Source organism: Scyliorhinus torazame, chromosome 22 (assembly GCF_047496885.1).
Source record: "Scyliorhinus torazame isolate Kashiwa2021f chromosome 22, sScyTor2.1, whole genome shotgun sequence".
Classification (NCBI taxonomy): Eukaryota; Metazoa; Chordata; class Chondrichthyes; order Carcharhiniformes; family Scyliorhinidae; genus Scyliorhinus; species Scyliorhinus torazame.
Genome location: NC_092728.1, coordinates 19,984,719 through 20,007,757, shown reverse-complemented (window position 1 = coordinate 20,007,757; position 23,039 = coordinate 19,984,719). Strand labels below are relative to the sequence as shown.

Genomic DNA, 23,039 nt, shown 5'->3' with positions numbered 1-23,039 from the left:
CTCTCTCTCTCTGTTTATCTCTCTCTCTCTCTCTCTCTGTTTATCTCTCTCTCTCTCTCTCTCTGTTTATCTCTCTCTCTCTCTCTCTGTTTATCTCTCTCTCTCTCTCTCTGTTTATCTCTCTCTCTCTCTCTCTGTTTATCTCGCTCTCTTGCTCTCTGTTTATCTCTCTCTCTCTCTCTCTGTTTATCTCTCTCTCTCTCTCTGTTTATCTCGCTCTCTTGCTCTCTGTCGCTCCACCTTCAAGATGCTCCTTAAAAACCGACTTCTTTGATCAAGTTTTTGGACGCCTGTCCCTGACATCTCCACCTGAGGCTCGGGGTCAGATTCTGTCTGATTTACTCTCCTGTGAAGCGCCTCGGGGATGGACCACTGTGGTGAAGGGCTAAATAAAGATAACATACTGCTGTTGTTGTTGAATTAGATAAATAGATGTAACAGTCTCCAGGGCCGCAATGACCCCCACCTGATCCTAATCTACTCAGTCGGGAGGGAAGTCGTTCACCCCGTGTTGTACCTGGGAGTGTTTGATGGGGACAGTGTAGAGGGAGCTTTACTCTGTATCTAACTCCGTGCTGTAGCTGTCCTGGGAGTGTTTGATGGGGACAGTGTAGAGGGAGCTTTACTCTGTATCTAACCCCGTGCTGTACCTGTCCTGGGAGTGTTTGATGCGGACAGTGGAGAGGGAGCTTAACACTGTATCTAACCCTGTGCTGTACCTGTCCTGGGAGTGTTTGATGTGGACAGTGGAGAGGGAGCTTTACTCTGTATCTAACCCCGTGCTGTACCTGTCCTGGGAGTGTTTGATGGGGACAGTGTAGAGGGAGCTTTACTCTGTATCTAACCCCGTGCTGTACCTGTCCTGGGAGTGTTTGATGCGGACAGTGGAGAGGGAGCTTAACACTGTATCTAACCCTGTGCTGTACCTGTCCTGGGAGTGTTTGATGTGGACAGTGGAGAGGGAGCTTTACTCTGTATCTAACCCCGTGCTGTACCTGTCCTGGGAGTATTTGATGGGGACAGTGTAGAGGGAGCTTTACTCAGTATCTAACCCTGTGCTGTACCTGTCCTGGGAGTGTTTGATGGGGACAGTGTAGAGGGAGCTTTACTCTGTATCTAACCCCGTGCTGTACCTGTCCTGGGAGTGTTTGATGGGGACAGTGTAGAGGGAGCTTTACTCTGTATCTAACCCCGTGCTGTACCTGTCCTGGGAGTGTTTGATGGGGACAGTGTAGAGGGAGCTTTACTCTGTATCTAACCCCGTGCTGTACCTGCCCTGGGAGTGTTTGATGGGGACAGTGCAGAGGGAGCTTTACTCTGTATCTAACCCCGTGCTGTACCTGTCCTGGGAGTGTTTGATGGGGACAGTGTAGAGGGAGCTTTACTCTGTATCTAACCCCGTGCTGTACCTGTCCTGGGAGTGTTTGATGGGGAGAGTGTTGAGGGAACTTTACTCTGTATCTAACCCCGTGCTGTACCTGTCCTGGGAGTGTTTGATGGGTACAGTGTAGAGGGAGCTTTACTCTGTATCGAACCCCGTGCTGTACCTGTCCTGGGAGTGTTTGATGGGGACAGTGTCGAGGGAGCTTTACTCTGTATCTAACCCCGTGCTGTACCTGTCCTGGGAGTGTTTGATGCGGACAGTGGAGAGGGAGCTTAACACTGTATCTAACCCTGTGCTGTACCTGTCCTGGGAGTGTTTGATGTGGACAGTGGAGAGGGAGCTTTACTCTGTATCTAACCCCGTGCTGTACCTGTCCTGGGAGTGTTTGATGGGGACAGTGTAGAGGGAGCTTTACTCAGTATCTAACCCCGTGCTGTACCTGTCCTGGGAGTGTTTGATGGGGACAGTGTAGAGGGAGCTTTACTCTGTATCTAACCCCGTGCTGTACCTGTCCTGGGAGTGTTTGATGGGGAGAGTGTTGAGGGAACTTTACTCTGTATCTAACCCCGTGCTGTACCTGTCCTGGGAGTGTTTGATGGGTACAGTGTAGAGGGAGCTTTACTCTGTATCGAACCCCGTGCTGTACCTGTCCTGGGAGTGTTTGATGGGGACAGTGTAGAAGGAGCTTTACTCTGTATCTAACCCCGTGCTGTACCTGTCCTGGGAGTGTTTGATGGGGACAGTGTCGAGGGAGCTTTACTCTGTATCTAACCCCGTGCTGTACCTGTCCTGGGAGTGTTTGATGGGGAGAGTGTTGAGGGAACTTTACTCTGTATCTAACCCCGTGCTGTACCTGTCCTGGGAGTGTTTGATGGGTACAGTGTAGAGGGAGCTTTACTCTGTATCGAACCCCGTGCTGTACCTGTCCTGGGAGTGTTTGATGGGGACAGTGTCGAGGGAGCTTTACTCTGTATCTAACCCCGTGCTGTACCTGTCCTGGGAGTGTTTGATGCGGACAGTGGAGAGGGAGCTTTACTCAGTATCTAACCCCGTGCTGTACCTGTCCTGGGAGTGTTTGATGGGGACAGTGTAGAGGGAGCTTTACTCTGTATCTAACCCCGTGCTGTACCTGTCCTGGGAGTGTTTGATGGGGACAGTGTAGAGGGAGCTTTACTCAGTATCTAACCCCGTGCTGTACCTGTTCTGGGAGTGTTTGATGGGGACAGTGCAGAGGGAGCTTTACTCTGTATCTAACCCCGTGTTGTACCTGCCCTGGGAGTGTTTGATGGGGAGAGTGTAGAGGGAGCTTTACTCTGTATCTAACCCCGTGCTGTACCTGTCCTGGGAGTGTTTGATGTGGACAGTGTAGAGGGAGCTTTACTCTGTATCTAACCCCGTGCTGTACCTGTCCTGGGAGTGTTTGATGGGGACAGTGTAGAGGGAGCTTTACTCTGTATCTAACCCCGTGCTGTACCTGTCCTGGGAGTGTTTGATGGGGAGAGTGTAGAGGGAGCTTTACTCTGTATCTAACCCCGTGCTGTACCTGTCCTGGGAGTGTTTGATGGGGACAGTGTAGAGGGAGCTTTACTCTGTATCTAACCCCGTGCTATAACTGTCCTGGGAGTGTTTGATGGGGACAGTGTAGAGGGAGCTTTACTCTGTATCTAACCCCGTGCTGTACCTGTCCTGGGAGTGTTTGATGTGGACAGTGCAGAGGGAGCTTTACTCTGCATCTAACCCCAAGTGTTTGATGGGGACGGTGTTGCGATAGGTGAGTTACTTACAGCTGATGGACACTGCAGTTGTAGAACACGAAATAGGTGACAGCGAAGAGCTTGTTTGTCTCTTTTGATTTCAAGTGGAGTTTGATCACATGTTTGTCCCCTGTGAAAGAAGGAGTGAATCATCGAGCATTAGACTGATCAGGGACAAGGTTGTTTTCAACAGTCTTAATTCTGAGCAGCTTTTGAAACTGTTCCAGATGCACCTTTCGGGGCTAACAACATTGATGGACCCAGCAGTCCTGTCTCCGCCACATACACCCCTTTTGTAGACCTCAGTGGAACAGCTCCCGGATGCACAAGGGCACAAATGCCACAGCACTGACCCTCCGACAGTGCGGTGCTCCCTCAGCACTGACCCTCCGACAGTGCGGCGTTCCCTCAGCACTGACCCTCCGACAGTGCGGCGCTCCCTCAGCACTGACCCTCCGACAGTGCGGTGCTCCTTCAGCACTGACCCTCTGACAGTGTGGCGTTCCCTCAGCACTGACCCTCCGACAGTGCAGCGCTCCCTCAGCACTGACCCTCCGACAATGCAGTGCTCCCTCAGCACTGACCCTCTGACAGTGCGGCGTTCCCTCAGAACTGACCATCCGACAGTGCGGTGCTCCCCCAGCACTGACCCTCCGACAGTGCGGCGCTCCCTCAGCACTGAAACTCCGACAGTACGTGGCTCCCCCAGCACTGACCCTCCGACAGTGCGGCACACCCTCAGCACTGACCCTCCGACAGTGCAGCGCTCCCTCAGCATTGACCCACCGACAGTGCGGCGCTCCCTCAGCACTGACCCTCTGACAGTGCAGCACTCCCTCAGCACTGACTCTCCGACAGTGCGACGCTCCCTCAGCACTGACCCTCCGACAGTGCGGCACTCCCTCAGCACTGACCCGCTGACAGTGCAGCCCACCCTCAGCACTGACCCTCCGACAGTGCGGCGCTCCCTCAGCACTGACCCTCCGACAATGCGGCGCTCCCTCAGCACTGACCCTCCGACACTGCGGCACTCCCTCAGCACTGACCCTCCGACAGTGCGGCGCTCCCTCAGCACTGACCCTCCGACAGTGCAGCTCTCCCTCAGCATTGACCCTCTGACAGTGCGGCACTCACTCAGCACTGACCCTCCGACAGTGCGGCGCTCCCTCAGCACTGACCTCTGACTGTGCGATGCTCCCTTAGCATTGACCCTCTGACAGTGCGGCACTCCCTCAGTACTGACCCTCCGACAGTGCGGCACCCCCTCAGCACTGACCCTCCGACAGTGCGGCGCTCCCTCAGCACTGAACTCTGACTGTGCGATGCTCCCTTAGCATTGACCCTCTGACAGTGCGGCACTCCCTCAGTACTGACCCTCCGACAGTGCGGCACTCCCTCAGTACTGACCCTCCCACAGTGCGGTGCTCCCTCAGCACTGACCCTCTGACAGTGCGGCACTCCCTCAGCACTGACCCTCCCACAGTGCGGTGCTCCCTCAGCACTGACCCTCAGATAGTACGGCGCTCCCTCGGCACTGACCCTCAGATAGTGCGGCACTCCCTCAGCACTGACCCTCCGACAGTGCGGCGCTCCCTCAGCACTGACCCTCTGACAGTGCGGCACTCCCTCAGCACTGACCCTCCCACAGTGCGGTGCTCCCTCAGCACTGACCCTCAGATAGTACGGCGCTCCCTCAGCACTGACCCTCAGATAGTACGGCGCTCCCTCAGCACTGACCCTCAGATAGTACGGCGCTCCCTCAGCACTGACCCTCAGATAGTACGGCGCTCCCTCAGCACTGACCCTCAGATAGTGCGGCACTCCGTCAGCACTGTCCCTCAGATAGCGCGGCGCCCCATCAGCACTGACCCTCCGATAGTGCAGCGCTCCCTCAGCACTGACCCTCAGATAGTGCGGCGCTCCTTCAGCAGTGACCCTTCGATAGTGCAGTGCAGCCTCTGTAGTGACCCTCTGAAAATGCAGCGCATGCTCAGTACTGACCCTCCAGAATATGGCGATCCCTCCGTGCTGACCCTCCCACAGTGCCACCCTACCATCCAGCGAAAGACTATACACCAGCTGCCTGTTCGTACCATATCCATTGGTTATGAGTGGGATCTTTCTCAGTGAGGGAGAAACACAATGAATTTCGTTCCCCTCGATCACCCCATCACTCTCAGAAATATCTTCAAAGGAACAGGTCACACCTCCAGAAAGATCAGGCACGTTCCTGGCACGCAGTATCAACTACAAGAGAAATTATTAATGATTATTTTCACCAGAGTAAAACTCTCATTCACACAGATACATCCCACACCCCTCACTGTAACACACTGATATACCCCACACCCCTCACTGTAACACTCTGATATACCCCACACCCCTCAGGGTAACACTCTGATACACCCCACACCCCTCACTGTAACACTCTGATATTCCCCACACCCCTCACTGTAACACTGATACACCCCACACCCCTCACTGTAACACTCTGATATATCCCACACCCCTCACTGTAACACTCTGATATATCCCACACCCCTCACTGTAACACTCAGATATACTCCACACCCCTCACTGCAATACTCTGATACACCCCACACCCCTCACTGTAATATTCTGATATACACCACACCCCTCACTGTAGCACTCTGATAAATCCCACACCCCTCACTGTACCATTGATATACCCCACACCCCTCACTGTAACACTCCGATATACCCCACACCCCTCATTGTAACACTCTGATATACCCCACACCCCTCACTGTATCACTGTGATATTCCCCACACCCCTCAGGATAACACTCTGATATACCCCACACCCCTCATTGTAACGCTCTGATATATCCCACACCCCTGATTATAACGCTGATATAATCACACGCCCCTCACTGTAACACACTGATATACCCCACACCCCTCACTGTAACACAAATATACCCCACAACATTCGCTGTAACACTCTGATATATCCCACACCCCTCACTGTAAAGCTCTGACATGTCCCACATCCCTCACTGTAACACACTGACATACCCCACCCCCCTCACTGTAACACTGTGATATACCCCACACACCTCACTGTAACACTCTGATATACCCCACACCCCTCACTGTAACACACTGATATACCCCACACCCCTCAGCGTAACACTCTGATATACCCCACACCGCTCATGAGAACGCTCTGATATACCACACATCCCTAATTATAACGCTGATATAATCACACACCCCTCACTGTAACACACTGATGTACCCCACACACCTCACTGTAACACTCTGCTATATCCCACATCCCTCATGGAACACACTGATATGCCCCACACCCCTCACTGTAAAGCTCTGACATGTCCCACATCCCTCACTGTAACACACTGATATACCCCACCCCCCTCACTGTAACACTGTGATATACCCCACACACCTCACTGTAACACTCTGATATACCCCACACCCCTCACTGTAACACACTGATATACCCCACACCCCTCAGCGTAACACTCTGATATACCCCACACCGCTCATGAGAACGCTCTGATATACCACACATCCCTAATTATAACGCTGATATAATCACACACCCCTCACTGTAACACACTGATGTACCCCACACACCTCACTGTAACACTCTGCTATATCCCACATCCCTCATGGAACACACTGATATGCCCCACACCCCTCACTGTAACATTCTGATATACCCCACAGCCCTCACTGTAACGCTCTGATATATCCCACAGCTCTCACTGAAACACACTGATATACCCCACACCCCTTACTGTAACACTATGATATACCCCACCTCCCCACGGTAACACTCTGATACACCGCACAACCGTCATTGTAACGCTCTGATATACCCCACACCCCTCATTGGAACACGCTGATATATCCCACACCCCTCACTGTAACATTCTGCTATATCCCACACCCCTTACTGTAACACTTTGATATATCCCACACCCCTCACAGTAACACGATGTATCGCACACCCCACACTGTAACGCTCTGATATACCCCACACCCCTCACTGTAACACTGTGATATACCCCACACCCCTCATTGTAACGCTCTGATATACCCCACACCCCTAATTATAACGCTGATATAATCACACGCCCCTCACTGTAACACACTGATATACCCCACACCCCTCACTGTAACAGCCTGATATATCCCACACCCCTCACTGTAACACTAATATACCCCACATCCCTCACTGTAACACTCTGATATAACCCACATCCCTCAAAGTAACATTCTGATATACCCCACACCCCTCACTGTAACACTCTCAAATACCCCACACCCCTCACTGTAACACTGATACCAGACCCATCACTGTAACACACTGATATATCCCACACCCCTCTCTGTAATACACTGATATACCCCTCACTGTAACACTCTGATATACCCATACCCTTCACGGTAACAATCTGATATACCCCACACACCTCAGTGTAACACACTGATATGTCTTGCACCCCTCACTGTAACACTCTGATATATCCCACACCCCTCACTGTAACACTGATATACCCCACACCACTCACTGTAACACTCTGATAAAGCCCACACCCCTCACTGTGCCATTGATTTCCCCCACACCCTTCCCTGTAACACTCTGATAAATGCCATACCCCTCACTGTAACACTGATATACCCCACACCACTCACTGTAGCACTCTGATATATCCCACATCCATCACTATAACACTCTGATATATCCCACACCCCTCACGTAACGCACTGATGTACCCCACACACCTCACTGTAACACTCTGATATATCCCACACCCCTCACTGTAACATTCTGATATACCCCACACCCCTCACTGTAAAACTCTGATATATCCCACACCTCTCACTGTAACGCTCTGATATACCCCACACCCCTCACTGTAACACTGTGATATACCCCACACCCCTAATTATAACGCTGATATAATCACACGCCCCTCACTGTAACACACTGATATACCCCACACCCCTCACTGTAACAGCCTGATATATCCCACACCCCTCACTGGAACACTAATATACCCCACATCCCTCACTGGAACACTCTGATATAACCCACACCCCTCAAAGTAACATTCTGATATACCCCACACCCCTCACTGTAACACTCTCAAATACCCCACACCCCTCACTGTAACACTGATACCAGACCAATCACTGTAACACACTGATATATCCCACACCCCTCTCTGTAATACACTGATATACCCCTCACTGTAACACTCTGATAAACCCATACCCTTCACGGTAACAATCTGATATACCCCACACACCTCAGTGTAACACACTGATATGTCTTGCACCCCTCACTGTAACACTCTGATATATACCACACTGCTCACTGTAACACTCTGATATACCCACACCCTTCGCTGTAACACTCTGATATATCCCACATCCCTCCCTGCAACATTCTGATGTATCCCACACCCCTCACTGCAACACTCTGATATACCCACAACCTTCACGGTAACACTCTGATATACCTCACACACCTCAGTGTAACACACTGATATGTCTTGCACCCCTCACTGTAACACTCTGATATATCCCACACCCCTCACTGCAACATTCCGATGTATCCCACACGCCTCACTGTAACACTGATATGCCCCACACCCCTCACTGTAACATTCTGATATATCCCACACCCCTCACTGTAAGACACTGATATACCCCACACCCCTCACTGAAACACTCTGATATACCACACACCCCTCACTGTAACAGTCTGATATGTTCCACACCCTCACTGTAACACTCTGATATACCCCACACCCCTCACTGTAACAGTCTGATATGTCCCACACCCCTCACTGACACTAATATACCCCACACCCCTCGCTGTAACACTCTGATATACCCCACACCCCTCACTTTAACACTCTGGTATACCCCACACATCTCGCTGTAACACTCTGAAAGACCTTAGAACCCACACTGTGACACTCTGATATATCCCACACCCCTCACTGTAATAATCTGATATACCCCTCACCCCTCACTGTGACACTTTGATATATCCCACACCCCTCACTGTAACGCTTTGATATATCCCACACCCCTCACTGTAACACTCTGATATACCCCACACCCCTCACTGTAACACCCTGATATAACACACACCCCTCACTGTAACACTCTGATATACCCCTCACCCCTCACTGTGACACTTTGATATATCCCACACCCCTCACTGTAATAATCTGAAATATCCCACACCCCACACTGTAACACTCTGATATATCCCACACCCCTCAATGTAACCCTCTGATATATCCCACACCCCTCACTGTCACACTCCGATATACCCCACACCCCTCACTGTAACACTGATATACCCCTCGCCGCTCACTGTGACACTCCGATATACCCCACACCCATCACTGTAACACTCTGATACGCCTCACACCCCTCACTGTGACACTTTGATATATCCCACACCCCTCACTGTAATAATCTGAAATATCCCACACACCACTCTGTAATACTCTGATATACCCCATACCCCTCACTGTAACACTGATATACCCCACACCACTCACTGTAGCACTCTGATTTATCCCACACCGCTCTCTGAAACACTCTGATACACACCACACCCCTCACTGTAACATTCTGATATACCCCACACCCCTCACTGTACCATTGATATACCCCACACCCCCTCACTGTAACACTCTGATTTATCCCACACCGCTCTCTGTAACACTCTGATAAAACTCGCACTCCTCACTGTGACACTTTGATATATCCCACACGCCTCACTGTAACACCCTGATATATCCCACACCCCTTACTGCAATACTCTGATAGACCCCACACCTCATTCTAACACTCGGACATACCCCACATCCCTCACTGTAACACTCTGATATCTCCCAAACCCTTCACTGTAACACTCTGATATACACCACACCCCTCACTGCAGCACTCTGATAAATCCCACACCCCTCACTGTGCCATTGATATACCCCACACCCCTCACTGTAACACTCTGATATACCCCACACCCCACTGTCAAAAATCTTATATATTCCACACCCTTACCTGTAACACTGTGATAAACCCCATACCCCTCACTGTAACCCTGATATACCCCACACCACTCACTGTAACCCTCTGATATACCCCACACCCCTCACTGTAACACTGATAACCCCACAGCCTTCCCTGTAACACTCTGATAAATGCCATACCCCTCACTGTAACACTGATATACCCCACACCCCTCAGTGTAACACTCTGATATATCCCTCATCCCTCCCTGTAACACTCTGATAAATCCCACACCCCTCACGTAACACACTGATATACACCACACCCCTCACTGCAGCACTCTGATAAATCCCACACCCCTCACTGTGCCATTGATATACCCCACACCCCTCACTGTAACACTCTGATATACCCCACACCCCACTGTCAAAAATCTTATATATTCCACACCCTTACCTGTAACACTGTGATAAACCCCATACCCCTCACTGTAACCCTGATATACCCCACACCACTCACTGTAACCCTCTGATATACCCCACACCCCTCACTGTAACACTGATAACCCCACAGCCTTCCCTGTAACACTCTGATAAATGCCATACCCCTCACTGTAACACTGATATACCCCACACCCCTCAGTGTAACACTCTGATATATCCCTCATCCCTCCCTGTAACACTCTGATAAATCCCACACCCCTCACGTAACACACTGATATACCCCACACACCTCACTGTAACATTCTGATATACCCCACAGCCCTCACTGTAACGCTCTGATATATCCCACACTTCTGACTGAAACACACTGATATACCCCACACCCCTCACTGTAACACTGTGATGTACCCCACCTCCCCCACGGTAACACTCTAATACATCCCACAACCGTCATTGTAACGCTCTGATATACCCCACACCCCTCACTGTCACACACTGATATATCCCACACCCCTCACTGTAACACTCTGATATATCCCACATCCCTCACTGTAAAATTCTGCTATATCCCACACCCCTTACTGTAACACTTATATCCCACACCCCTCACTGTAACACGTTGATGTATCGCACACCCCTCACTGTAACACACTGATATACCCCACACCCCTCACTGTAACACTCTGCTATACCCCACGCCCCTCATTGTAACACCCTGATATATGCCACACCCCTCATTGTAACATTCTGATGCATCCCACACCCCTCACTGTAACACTCTGACATATCCCACACCCCAAACTGCAACATTTTGATAGACTCCGCGCCCCTCACTATAACACTCTGATGTACTCAACGCCCCTCACTGCAACATTCTGATGTATCCCACACGCCTCACTGTAACACTGATATGCCCCACACCCCTCACTGTAACATTCTGATATACCCCACACCCTTCACTGTAAAACACTGATAATTCCCACACCCCTCACTGTAACACTCTGATATACACCACACCCCTCACTGTAGCACTCTGATAAATCCCACACCCCTCACTGTACCATTGATATACCCCACACCCCTCACTTTAACACTCTGATATACACGACACCCCACCGTAAAAATAATATACATCCCACACCCTTCCCTGTAGCACTCCGATAAATCCCATACCCCTCACTGTAACACTGATATACCCCACACCCCTCACTGTAGTACTCTGATAAAGCCCACACCCCTCACTGTACCATTGATATACCCCACACCCCTCACTGTAACACTCTGATTTATCCCACTCCGCTCTCTGTAACACTCTGATATAACCCACACTCCTCACTGTAACACCCTGATATATCCCACACCCCTCACTGCAACACTAATATACCCCACATCCCTCGCTGTAACACTCTGATATATCCCACATCCCTCCCTGTAACACTCTGATATATGCACACCCCTCACTGTAACACTCTGATATACCCCACATCCCTTATTGTAACACTCTGATATACCCCACACCCCACTGTAAAAAATCTTATATATTCCACACCCTTACCTGTAACACTGTGATAAAGCCCACACCCCTCACTGTAACACTAATAACCCCAAACACCTCACTGTAGCACTCTGATATATCCCACATCCCTCACTGTAACACTGATATATCCCACACCCCTCACGTAACACACTGATATACCCCACACCTCTCACTGAAACACACTGATATACCCCACACCCTTCACTGTAACACTGTGATATACCCCACCTCCCCCACGGTAACACTCTGATACACCCCACAACCGTCATTGTAACGCTCTGATATACCCCACACCCCTCATTGGAACACTCTGATGTATCCCCAACCCCTCGCTGTAACGCACGGATATACCCCACACCCTTCACTGTAACACACTGATAAATCCCACACCCCTCACTGTAACACTCTGATATATCCCACATCCATCACTGTAACATTCTGCTATATCCCACACCCCTCACTGTAACACGTTGATGTATCGCACACCCCTCACTGTAACGCTCTGATATGTCCCACACCCCTCACTGTAACACACTGATATACCCCACACCCCTCACTGTAACACTGTGATATACCCCACACCCCTCAGGGTAACACTCTGATATACCTCACACCCCTCATTGTAGCGCTCTGATATACCCCACACCCCAAATTATAACGCTGATATAATCACACGCCACTCACTGTAACAAACTGATACACCCCACACCCCTCACTGTAACAGCCTGATATACCCCACACCCCTCACTGTAACACTAATATACCCCACATCCCTCGCTGTAACACTCTGATATATCCCACACCCGTCCCTGTAACACTCTGATATACGCACACCCCTCACTGTAACACACTGATATAACCCACACCCCTCACTGTAACATTCTGATATACCCCACACCCCTCACTTTAACACTCTGATGAACCCCACACCTCTCACTGTAACACTGATATAACCCACATCCCTCATTGTAACGCTCTGATATACCCCACACCCCTGATTATAAAGCTGATATAATCACAAGCCCCTCACTGTAACACTCTCAAATACCCCACACCCCTCACTGTAACACTGATATACCCCTCACTGTAACACTCTGATATACCCACACCCTTCAAGGTAACACTCTGATATACCCCACACACCTCAGTGTAACACACTGATATGTCTTGCACCCCTCACTGTAACACTCTGAAATATCCCTCACCCCTCACTGTAACACTCTGATATACCCACACCCTTCACTGTAACACACTGATATATCCCACATCCCTCCCTGTAACACTCTGATATACCCCCACACCCCTCACTGTAACACCCTGATATATGCCACACCCCAAACTGCAACATTCTGATGTATCCCACACGGCTCACTGTAACACTGATATGCCCCAAACCCCTCACTGTAACATTCTGATATATCCCACACCACTCACTGGAACACACTGATATATCCCACACCCCTCACTGTAACATTCTGATATATCCCACACCCTCACTGTAACACTCTGATATACCCCCACACCCCTCACTGTAACACTCTGATATACCTCATGCCCCTCATTTTAACAATCTGATATACCCTACACCCCTCACTGCAACACTCTGATATACCCCACACCCCTCACTGTAACACTGATATGCCCCACACCATTTACTGTAAATCACTGATATATCCCACACCCCACACTGTAACATTCTGATATATCCCACACCCCTCACTGAGACACTCTGATATACCTCACACCCCTCACTGTAACACACTGAAAGACCCCACACCCCTCACTGTAACACTCTTATATGCCCCACGCCCCTCACTGTAACACACTGATATACCCCACACCCCACTCTGTAATACTCTGCTATACCCCACACCCCTCACTGTAACACTCTGATATATCCCACACCCCTCCATGTAACACTCTGATATATCCCACACCCTTCACTGTAACACTCGGATATATCCCACTCCCCTCACTGTAACATTCTGATGTATCCCACACCCCTCTCTGTAATACTCTGAGATACCTCACACCCCTCACTGTAACACCCTGATATATGCCACACCACAAACTGCAACATTTTGATAGACTCTGCGCCCCTCACTATAACACTCTGATGTTCTCCACACCCGTCACAGCAACATTCTGATGTATCCCACACTGTAACACTGATATGCCCCACACCCCTCACTGTAACACACTGATATATCCCACACCCTTCACTGTAAATCACTGATATATCCCACACCCCTCACTGTAACATTCTGATATACCCCACTCCCCTCACTGTAACATTCTGATATATTCCACACCACTCACTGGAACACACTGATATATCCCACACCCCTCACTGTAACACACTGATATACCCCACACCCTTCACTGTAAATCACTGATATATCCCACACCCCTCACTGTAACATTCTGATATATCCCACACCACTCACTGTAACACACTGATATATCCCACACCCTTCACTGTAACATTCTGATATATCCCAAACCCTCACTGTAACACTCTGATATACCCCACACTTCACCCTGTAACACTCTGATATGTCCCACACCCCTCACTGTAACACTCTGATATACCTCACACTCCTATGGGTAACACTCTGATATACCCCACACACCTCATTCTAACGCTCCGATATATCCCACACCCCTCACTGTAACACTCTGATATATCCCACACCCTCACTGTAACACACTGATATATTCCACACCCCTCACTGTAACACACTGATGTACCCCCACGCCCCTCACTGTAACACTCTGATACACCCCCACACCCCTCACTGTAACACTCTGATAGACCCCACACCCCTCACTGTAACGCTCTGATATACCCCACACCCCTCACTGTAACACTCTGATATACCTCACACCCCTATGGGTAACACTCTGATGTACCCCACACCCCTCACTGTAACACTCTGATATATCCCACACCCCTCACTGTCACACTCTGATATACGCCACACCCCTCACTGTAGCACACTGATATACTCACACCCCTCACTGAGACACTCTGATATACCCCTCACCCCTCACTGAGACACTCTGATATACCCCTCGCCCCTCACTGTGACACTTTGATATATCCCACTCCCCTCACTGCAACACTCTTATATATACCACACACCTCACTGTAACACTCTGATATACCCCACACCCCTCACTGTAACACTCTGATATACCCCACACCCCTCGCTGTAACACTCTGATGTACCCCACACCTCTCGCTGTAACACTCTGATATATCCCACTCCCCTCACTGCAACACTCTTATATATCCCACACCCCTCTCTGCAACACTCTGATATACCCCACACCCCTCGCTGTAACACTCTGATGTACCCCACACCTCTCGCTGTAACACTCTGATATATCACACTCCCCTCCCTGTAACATTCTGATAGACCCCACACCCCTCACTGTAACACTCTGATATATCCCACACCCCTCCCTCTAACACTCTGATATACACACACCCTTCACTGTAACACTCTGATATACCCCACAAACCTCACTGTAACACTGATATACCCCACAACCTTCACTGAAACACTCTGATATATCCCACACTCCTCACTGTAACACTGTGATGTATCCCACACCCGTCACTGTAACACTCTGATATATCCCACACCCCTCACTGTAACACTCGGATGTACCCCACGCCCTTAATTGTAACGCTGATATATACCACACCCCTCACTGTAACACTCTGATATACCCCCACACCCCTCACTGTAACACTGTGATATACCCCACACCCCTCAGTGTAACACTCTGATATACCCCACACCCCACATTGTAACGCTCTGATATACACCACACCCCTCACTGTAACACCGTGATATATCCCACACCCCTGACTGTAACACTAATATACCCCACACCCCTCACTGTAACACACTGATATACCCCACACGACTCCCTGTAACACTCTGATATACCCCACACCCGTCACTGTAACACTCTGATATACCCCACACCCCTCACTGTAACACTCTGATATATCCCACACCCCTCACTGTAACACTCCGATATGTCCCACACCCCTCACTGTAACACTCTGATATACCCTACATCCCTTATTGTAACACTCTGATATATCCCACATCCCTCACTGTAACACTCTGATATACCCCACACCCCTCATTGTAACACTCTGATACATCCCACACCCCTCACTGTAACACTCTGATATGCCCCACACCCCTCACTGTAACATCCTGATATACCCCACGCCCCTCACAGTAACACTCGGATATACCCCACTCCCCTCACTGTAACATTCTGATAGACCCCACACCCCTGACTGCAACACTCTGATATATCCCACACCCCTCACTGTAACACTCAGATATATCCCCCTCCCCTCACTGTAACATTCTGATATACCCCACACCCCTCACTTTAACACCCTTATATACCCCACGCCCCTCACTGTAACACTGGTATGCCCCACACCCCTCACTGTAACATTCTGATATGCCCCACATCCCTCACTGTAACACTCTGATATAAGCCACTCCCCTCACTGTAACATTCTGATATGCCCCACATCCCTCACTGTAACACTCTGATATATCCCCCTGCCCTCACAGTAACTCTCTGATATACCCCACACCCCTCACTGCAACAGTCTGATATACTCTACACCCCTCACTGCAACACTCTGATATATCCCACACCCCTCACTGTAACACTCTGATATACCCCACGCCGCTCACTGTAACACTGGTATGCCCCACACCCCTCATTGTAACATTCTGATATATCCCACACCCCTCTCTGTAACACTCTGATATATCCCACACCCCTCACTGTAACACTCTGACATACCCCACACCTCTCACTGCAACACTCTGATATATCCCACACCCCTCACTGTAACACTCAGATATATCCCCCTCCCCTCACTGTAACATTCTGATATACCCCACACCCCTCACTTTAACACCCTTATATACCCCACGCCCCTCACTGTAACACTGGTATGCCCCACACCCCTCACTGTAACACTGATATATCCCACACCCCTCACTTTAACACTCTGATATACCCCACGCCGCTCACTGTAACACTGGTATGCCCCACACCCCTCACTGTAACATTCTGATATATCCCACATCCCTCTCTGTAACACTCTGATATATCCCACACCCCTCACTGTAACAGTCTGATGTACCCCACACCCCTCACTGCAACACTCTGATATATCCCACACCACTCACTGTAACACTCTGATATGCCCCACACCCCTCACTGTAACATTCTGATATACCCCACGCCCCTCACAGTAACACTCTGATATACCCCACTCCCCTCACTGTAACACTCTGATATATCCCACAACCCTCACTGTAACACTCTGATATATCCCACACCCCTCACTGTAACACTCTGATATACCCCACACGTCTCACTGTAACACTCTGATATATCCCACACCCCTCACTGTAACACTCTGATTTATCCCACACACCTCACTGTAACATTCTGATAGACCCACACCCCTCACTGTAACAGTCTGATATACCCCACATCCCTCACTGCAACACTCTGATATATCCCACACCCCTCACTGTAACACTGTGATATATCCCACACCCCTCACTGTAACACTCTGATATGCCCCACACCCCTCACTGTAACACTCTGATATATCCCACAATCCTCACTGTAACACTGATATATCCCCTTCCCCTCACTGTAACATTCTGGTAGACCCCACGCCCCTCGCTGTAACACTGGTATGCCCCACGCCCCTCACTGTAACATTCTGATATGCCCCACACCCCTCACTGTAACACTCTGATATAAGCCACTCCCCTCACTGTAACATTCTGATATGCCCCACACCCCTCACTGTAGCACTCTGATATAAGCCACTCCCCTCAATGTAACATTCTGATAGACCCCACACCCCTCACTGTAACACTCTGATATACCCCACTCCCCTCACTGTAACATTCTGATAGACCCCACACCCCTCACTGCAACACTCTGATATATCCCACACCCCTCACTGTAACACTGGTATGCCCCACACCCCTCACTGTAACATTCTGATATGCCCCACACCCCTCATTGTAACACTCTGATATAAGCCACTCCCCTCACTGTAACATTCTGATATGCCCCACACCCCTCACTGTAGCACTCTGAAATAAGCCACTCCCCTCAATGTAACATTCTGATAGACCCCACACCCCTCACTGCAACACTCTGATATATCCCACACCTCTCACTGTAACACTCTGATATATCCCACACCCCTCACTTTAACACTCTGATATACCCCATGCCCCACACTGTAACACTGGTATGCCCCACACCCCTAACTGTAACACTCTGATATATCCCACAACCCTCACTGTAACACTCTGATATATCCCACACCCCTCACTGTAACACTCTGACATACCACACACCTCTCACTGTAACACTCTGATATATCACACACCCCTCACTGTAACACTCTGATTTATCCCAACCCCTCACTGTAACAGCCTGATGTACCCCACACCCCTCACTGTAACAGTCTGATATACCCCACACCCCTCACTGTAACAGTCTGATATACCCCACACCCCTCACTGTAACACTCTGATATATCCCACACCCCTCACTTTAACACTCTGATATACCCCATGCCCCACACTGTAACACTGGTATGCCCCACACCCCTAACTGTAACACTCTGATATATCCCACAACCCTCACTGTAACACTCTGATATATCCCACAACCCTCACTGTAACACTCTGATATATCCCACAACCCTCACTGTAACACTCTGATATATCCCACACCCCTCACTGTAACACTCTGATATATCCCACACCCCTCACTGTAACACTCTGATGTACCCCACACACCTCACTGTAACATTCTGATAGACCCACACCCCTCACTGTAACAGTCTGATATACCCCACACCCCTCACTGCAACACTCTGATATATCCCACACCCCTCACTGTAACACTCTGATATACCCCACTCCCCTCACTGTAACATTCTGATAGACCCCACACCCCTCACTGCAACACTCTGATATATCCCACACCCCTCACTGTAACACTGGTATGCCCCACACCCCTCACTGTAACATTCTGATATGCCCCACACCCCTCATTGTAACACTCTGATATAAGCCACTCCCCTCACTGTAACATTCTGATATGCCCCACACCCCTCACTGTAACACTCTGATATAAGCCACTCCCCTCACTGTAACACTCTGATATACCCCACACCCCTCACTGTAACACTCTGACATACCCCACACCTCTCACTGCAACATTCTGATGTATCCCACACCCCTCCCTGTAACACTCTGATATACCCCACACCCTTCACTGTAACACTCTGATATACCCCACAAACCTCACTGTAACACTGATATACCCCACAACCCTCACTGTAACACTCTGATATATCCCACACTCCTCACTGTAACACAGTGATGTATCCCACACCCGTCACTGTAACACTCTGATATATCCCACACCCCTCACTGTAACACTCGGATATACCCCACGCCCTTAATTGTAACGCTGATATATACCACACCCCTCACTGTAACACTCTGATATACCCCCACACCCCTCACTGTAACACTGTGATATACCCCACACCCCTCAGTGTAACACTCTGATATACCCCACACCCCACATTGTAACGCTCTGATATACACCACACCCCTCACTGTAACACCGTGATATATCCCACACCCCTCACTGTAACACTCTGATATACCCCACACCCCTCACTGTAACATTCTGATATACCCCACACCCCTCACTGTAACACACTGATATACCCCACACGACTCCCTGTAACACTCGGAAATATCCCACAACCCTCACTGTAACACTCAGATATATCCCACACCCCTCACTGTAACACTCTGATATACCCCACACCCCTCACTGTAACACTCTGATATACCCCACACCCCTCACTGTAACACTCTGATATATCCCACACCCCTCACTGTAACACTCCGATATGTCCCACACCCCTCACTGTAACACTCTGATATACCCTACATCACTTATTGTAACACTCTGATATATCCCACATCCCTCACTGTAACACTCTGATATACCCCACACCCCTCATTGTAACACTCTGATACATCCCACACCCCTCACTGTAACACTCTGATATATCCCACACCCCTCCCTGCAACACTCTGATATATCCCACACCCCTCACAGTAACACTCTGATATATCCCACAACCCTCACTGTAACACTCTCATAGACACCACACCCCTCATTGCAACACTCTGATATATCCCACACCCCTCATTGTAACACTCTGATATATCCCCCTCCCCTCACTGTAACATTCTGATGTACCCAACATCCCTCACTGTAACACTCTGATATATGCCACACCCTTCACTGTAACACTCTGATATGTCTCACACCACTCACTGTAACACTCTGATATACCCCACATCCCTTATTGTAACACTCTGATATATCCAACACCCCTCACTGTAACATTCTGATAGACCCCACACCCCTCACTGTAACAGTCTGATATACCCCACACCCCACCCTGTAACATTCTGATAGACCCCACACCGCTCACTGTAACAGTCTGATATACCCCACACCCCTCACTGCAAATCTCTGATATATCCCACACCCCTCACTGTAACACTCTGATATGACCCACACCCCTCACTGTAACAGTCTGATATACCACACTCCCCTCACTGTAACATTCTGATAGATGCCACACCCCTCACTGCAACACTCTGATATATCCCACACCCCTCACTGTAACACTCTGATATATCCCACGCCCCTCACAGTAACATTGGTATGCCCCACACCCCTCACTGTAACACTGATTTATCCCACCCCCTCACTGTAACACTGGTATGCCCCACACCCCTCACTGTAACATTCTGATATGACCCACACCCCTCACTGTAACACTCAGATATATCCCCCTTCCCTCACTGTAACATACTGATAGACCCCACACCCCTCACTGCAACAGTCTGATATACTCCACACCCCTCACAGCAACACTCTGATATATCCCACACCCCTCACTGTAACACTCTGATATATCCCACACCCCTCACTTTAACACTCTGATATACCCCACACCCCTCACTGTAACACTCTGCTATATCCCACACCCCTCACTGTAACACTCTGATATATTCCACAACCCTCACTGTAACATTCTGATATACCCCACACCGCTCACTGCAACACTTTGATATATCCCACACCGCTCACTGTAACACTCTGATATACCCCACACCCCTCACTGTAACATTCTGATATACCCCACTCCCCTCACTGTAACACTGGTATGCCCCACACCCCTCACTGTAACATTCTGATATATCCCACACCCCTCTCTGTAACACTCTGATATATCCCACACCCCTCACTGTAACACTCTGATATGCCCCACACCCCTCACTGTAACATTCTGATATACCCCACGCCCCTCACAGTAACACTCTGATTTATCCCACACCCCTCACTGTAACAGTCTGATGTCCCCCACACACCTCACTGTAACATTCTAATAGACCCCACACCCCTCACTGTAACAGTCTGATGTACCCCTCACTGTAACAGTCTGATATACCCCACACCCCTCACTGCAACACTCTGATATATCCCACACCCCTCACTGTAACACTCTGATATACCCCACTCCCCTCACTGTAACACTCTGATTTATCCCACACCCCTCACTGTAACAGTCTGATGTACCCCACACACCTCACTGTAACATTCTGATAGACCCCACACCCCTCACTGTAACAGTCTGATGTACCCCACACCCCTCACTGTAACAGTCTGATATACCCCACACCCCTCACTGCAACACTCTGATATATCCCACACCCCTCACTGTAACACTGATATATCCCACACCCCTCACTGTAACACTCTGATATGCCCCACACTACTCACTGTAACACTCTGATATATCCCACACCCCTCACTGTAACACTCTGATAGACCCCACACCCCTCACTGTAACAGTCTGATGTACCCCACACCCCTCACTGTAACAGTCTGATATACCCCACACCCCTCACTGCAACACTCTGATATATCCCACACCCCTCACTGTAACACTCTGATATATCCCACACCCCTCACTGTAACACTCTGATATGCCCCACACTACTCACTGTAACACTCTGATATATCCCCTTCCCCTCACTGTAACATTCTGGTAGACCCCACACCCCTCGCTGTAACACTGGTATGCCCCACGCCCCTCACTAACATTCTGATATGCCCCACACCCCTCACTGTAACACTCTGATATAAGCCACTCCCCTCACTGTAACATTCTGATATGCCCCACACCCCTCACTGTAGCACTCTGATATAAGCCACTCCCCTCTCTGTAACATTCTGATAGACCCCACACCCCTCACTGCAACACTCTGATATATCCCACACCTCTCACTGTAACACTCTGATATACCCCACGCCCCTCACTGTAACACTGGTATGCCCCACACCCCTCACTGTAACACTCTGATATATCCCACACCCCTCACTGTAACACTCTGATATATCCCACAACCCTCACTGTAACACTCTGATATATCCCACAACCCTCACTGTAACACTCTGATATATCCCACACCCTCACTGCAACACTCTGATATATCCCACACCCCTCACTGTAATACTGATATATCTCACACCCCTCATTGTAACACTCTGACATACCCCACACCCCTCACTGTAACACTCTGATATACCCCACTCCCCTCACTGTAACATTCTGATAGACCTCACACCCCTCACTGCAACACTCTGATATATCCCACACCCCTCACTATAACACTCAGATATATCCCCCTCCC

General features: G+C 49.6%; 1 protein-coding gene across 1 annotated transcript in view; it reads right to left on the bottom strand.

The window, feature by feature from the left end:
* The window catches only part of plxna3 (plexin A3), a 297,717-nt gene that overhangs the window by 138,370 nt on the left and 136,308 nt on the right, over positions 1-23,039 (bottom strand). Inside the window, exons 7-8 of the mRNA XM_072487943.1 lie at positions 5,232-5,385; positions 3,169-3,268 (exon numbers count right to left, since the gene is read on the bottom strand). Of these exons, the coding sequence (XP_072344044.1) occupies positions 3,169-3,268; positions 5,232-5,385 (254 nt within the window). The remainder of the gene's footprint in view (positions 1-3,168; positions 3,269-5,231; positions 5,386-23,039) is intronic.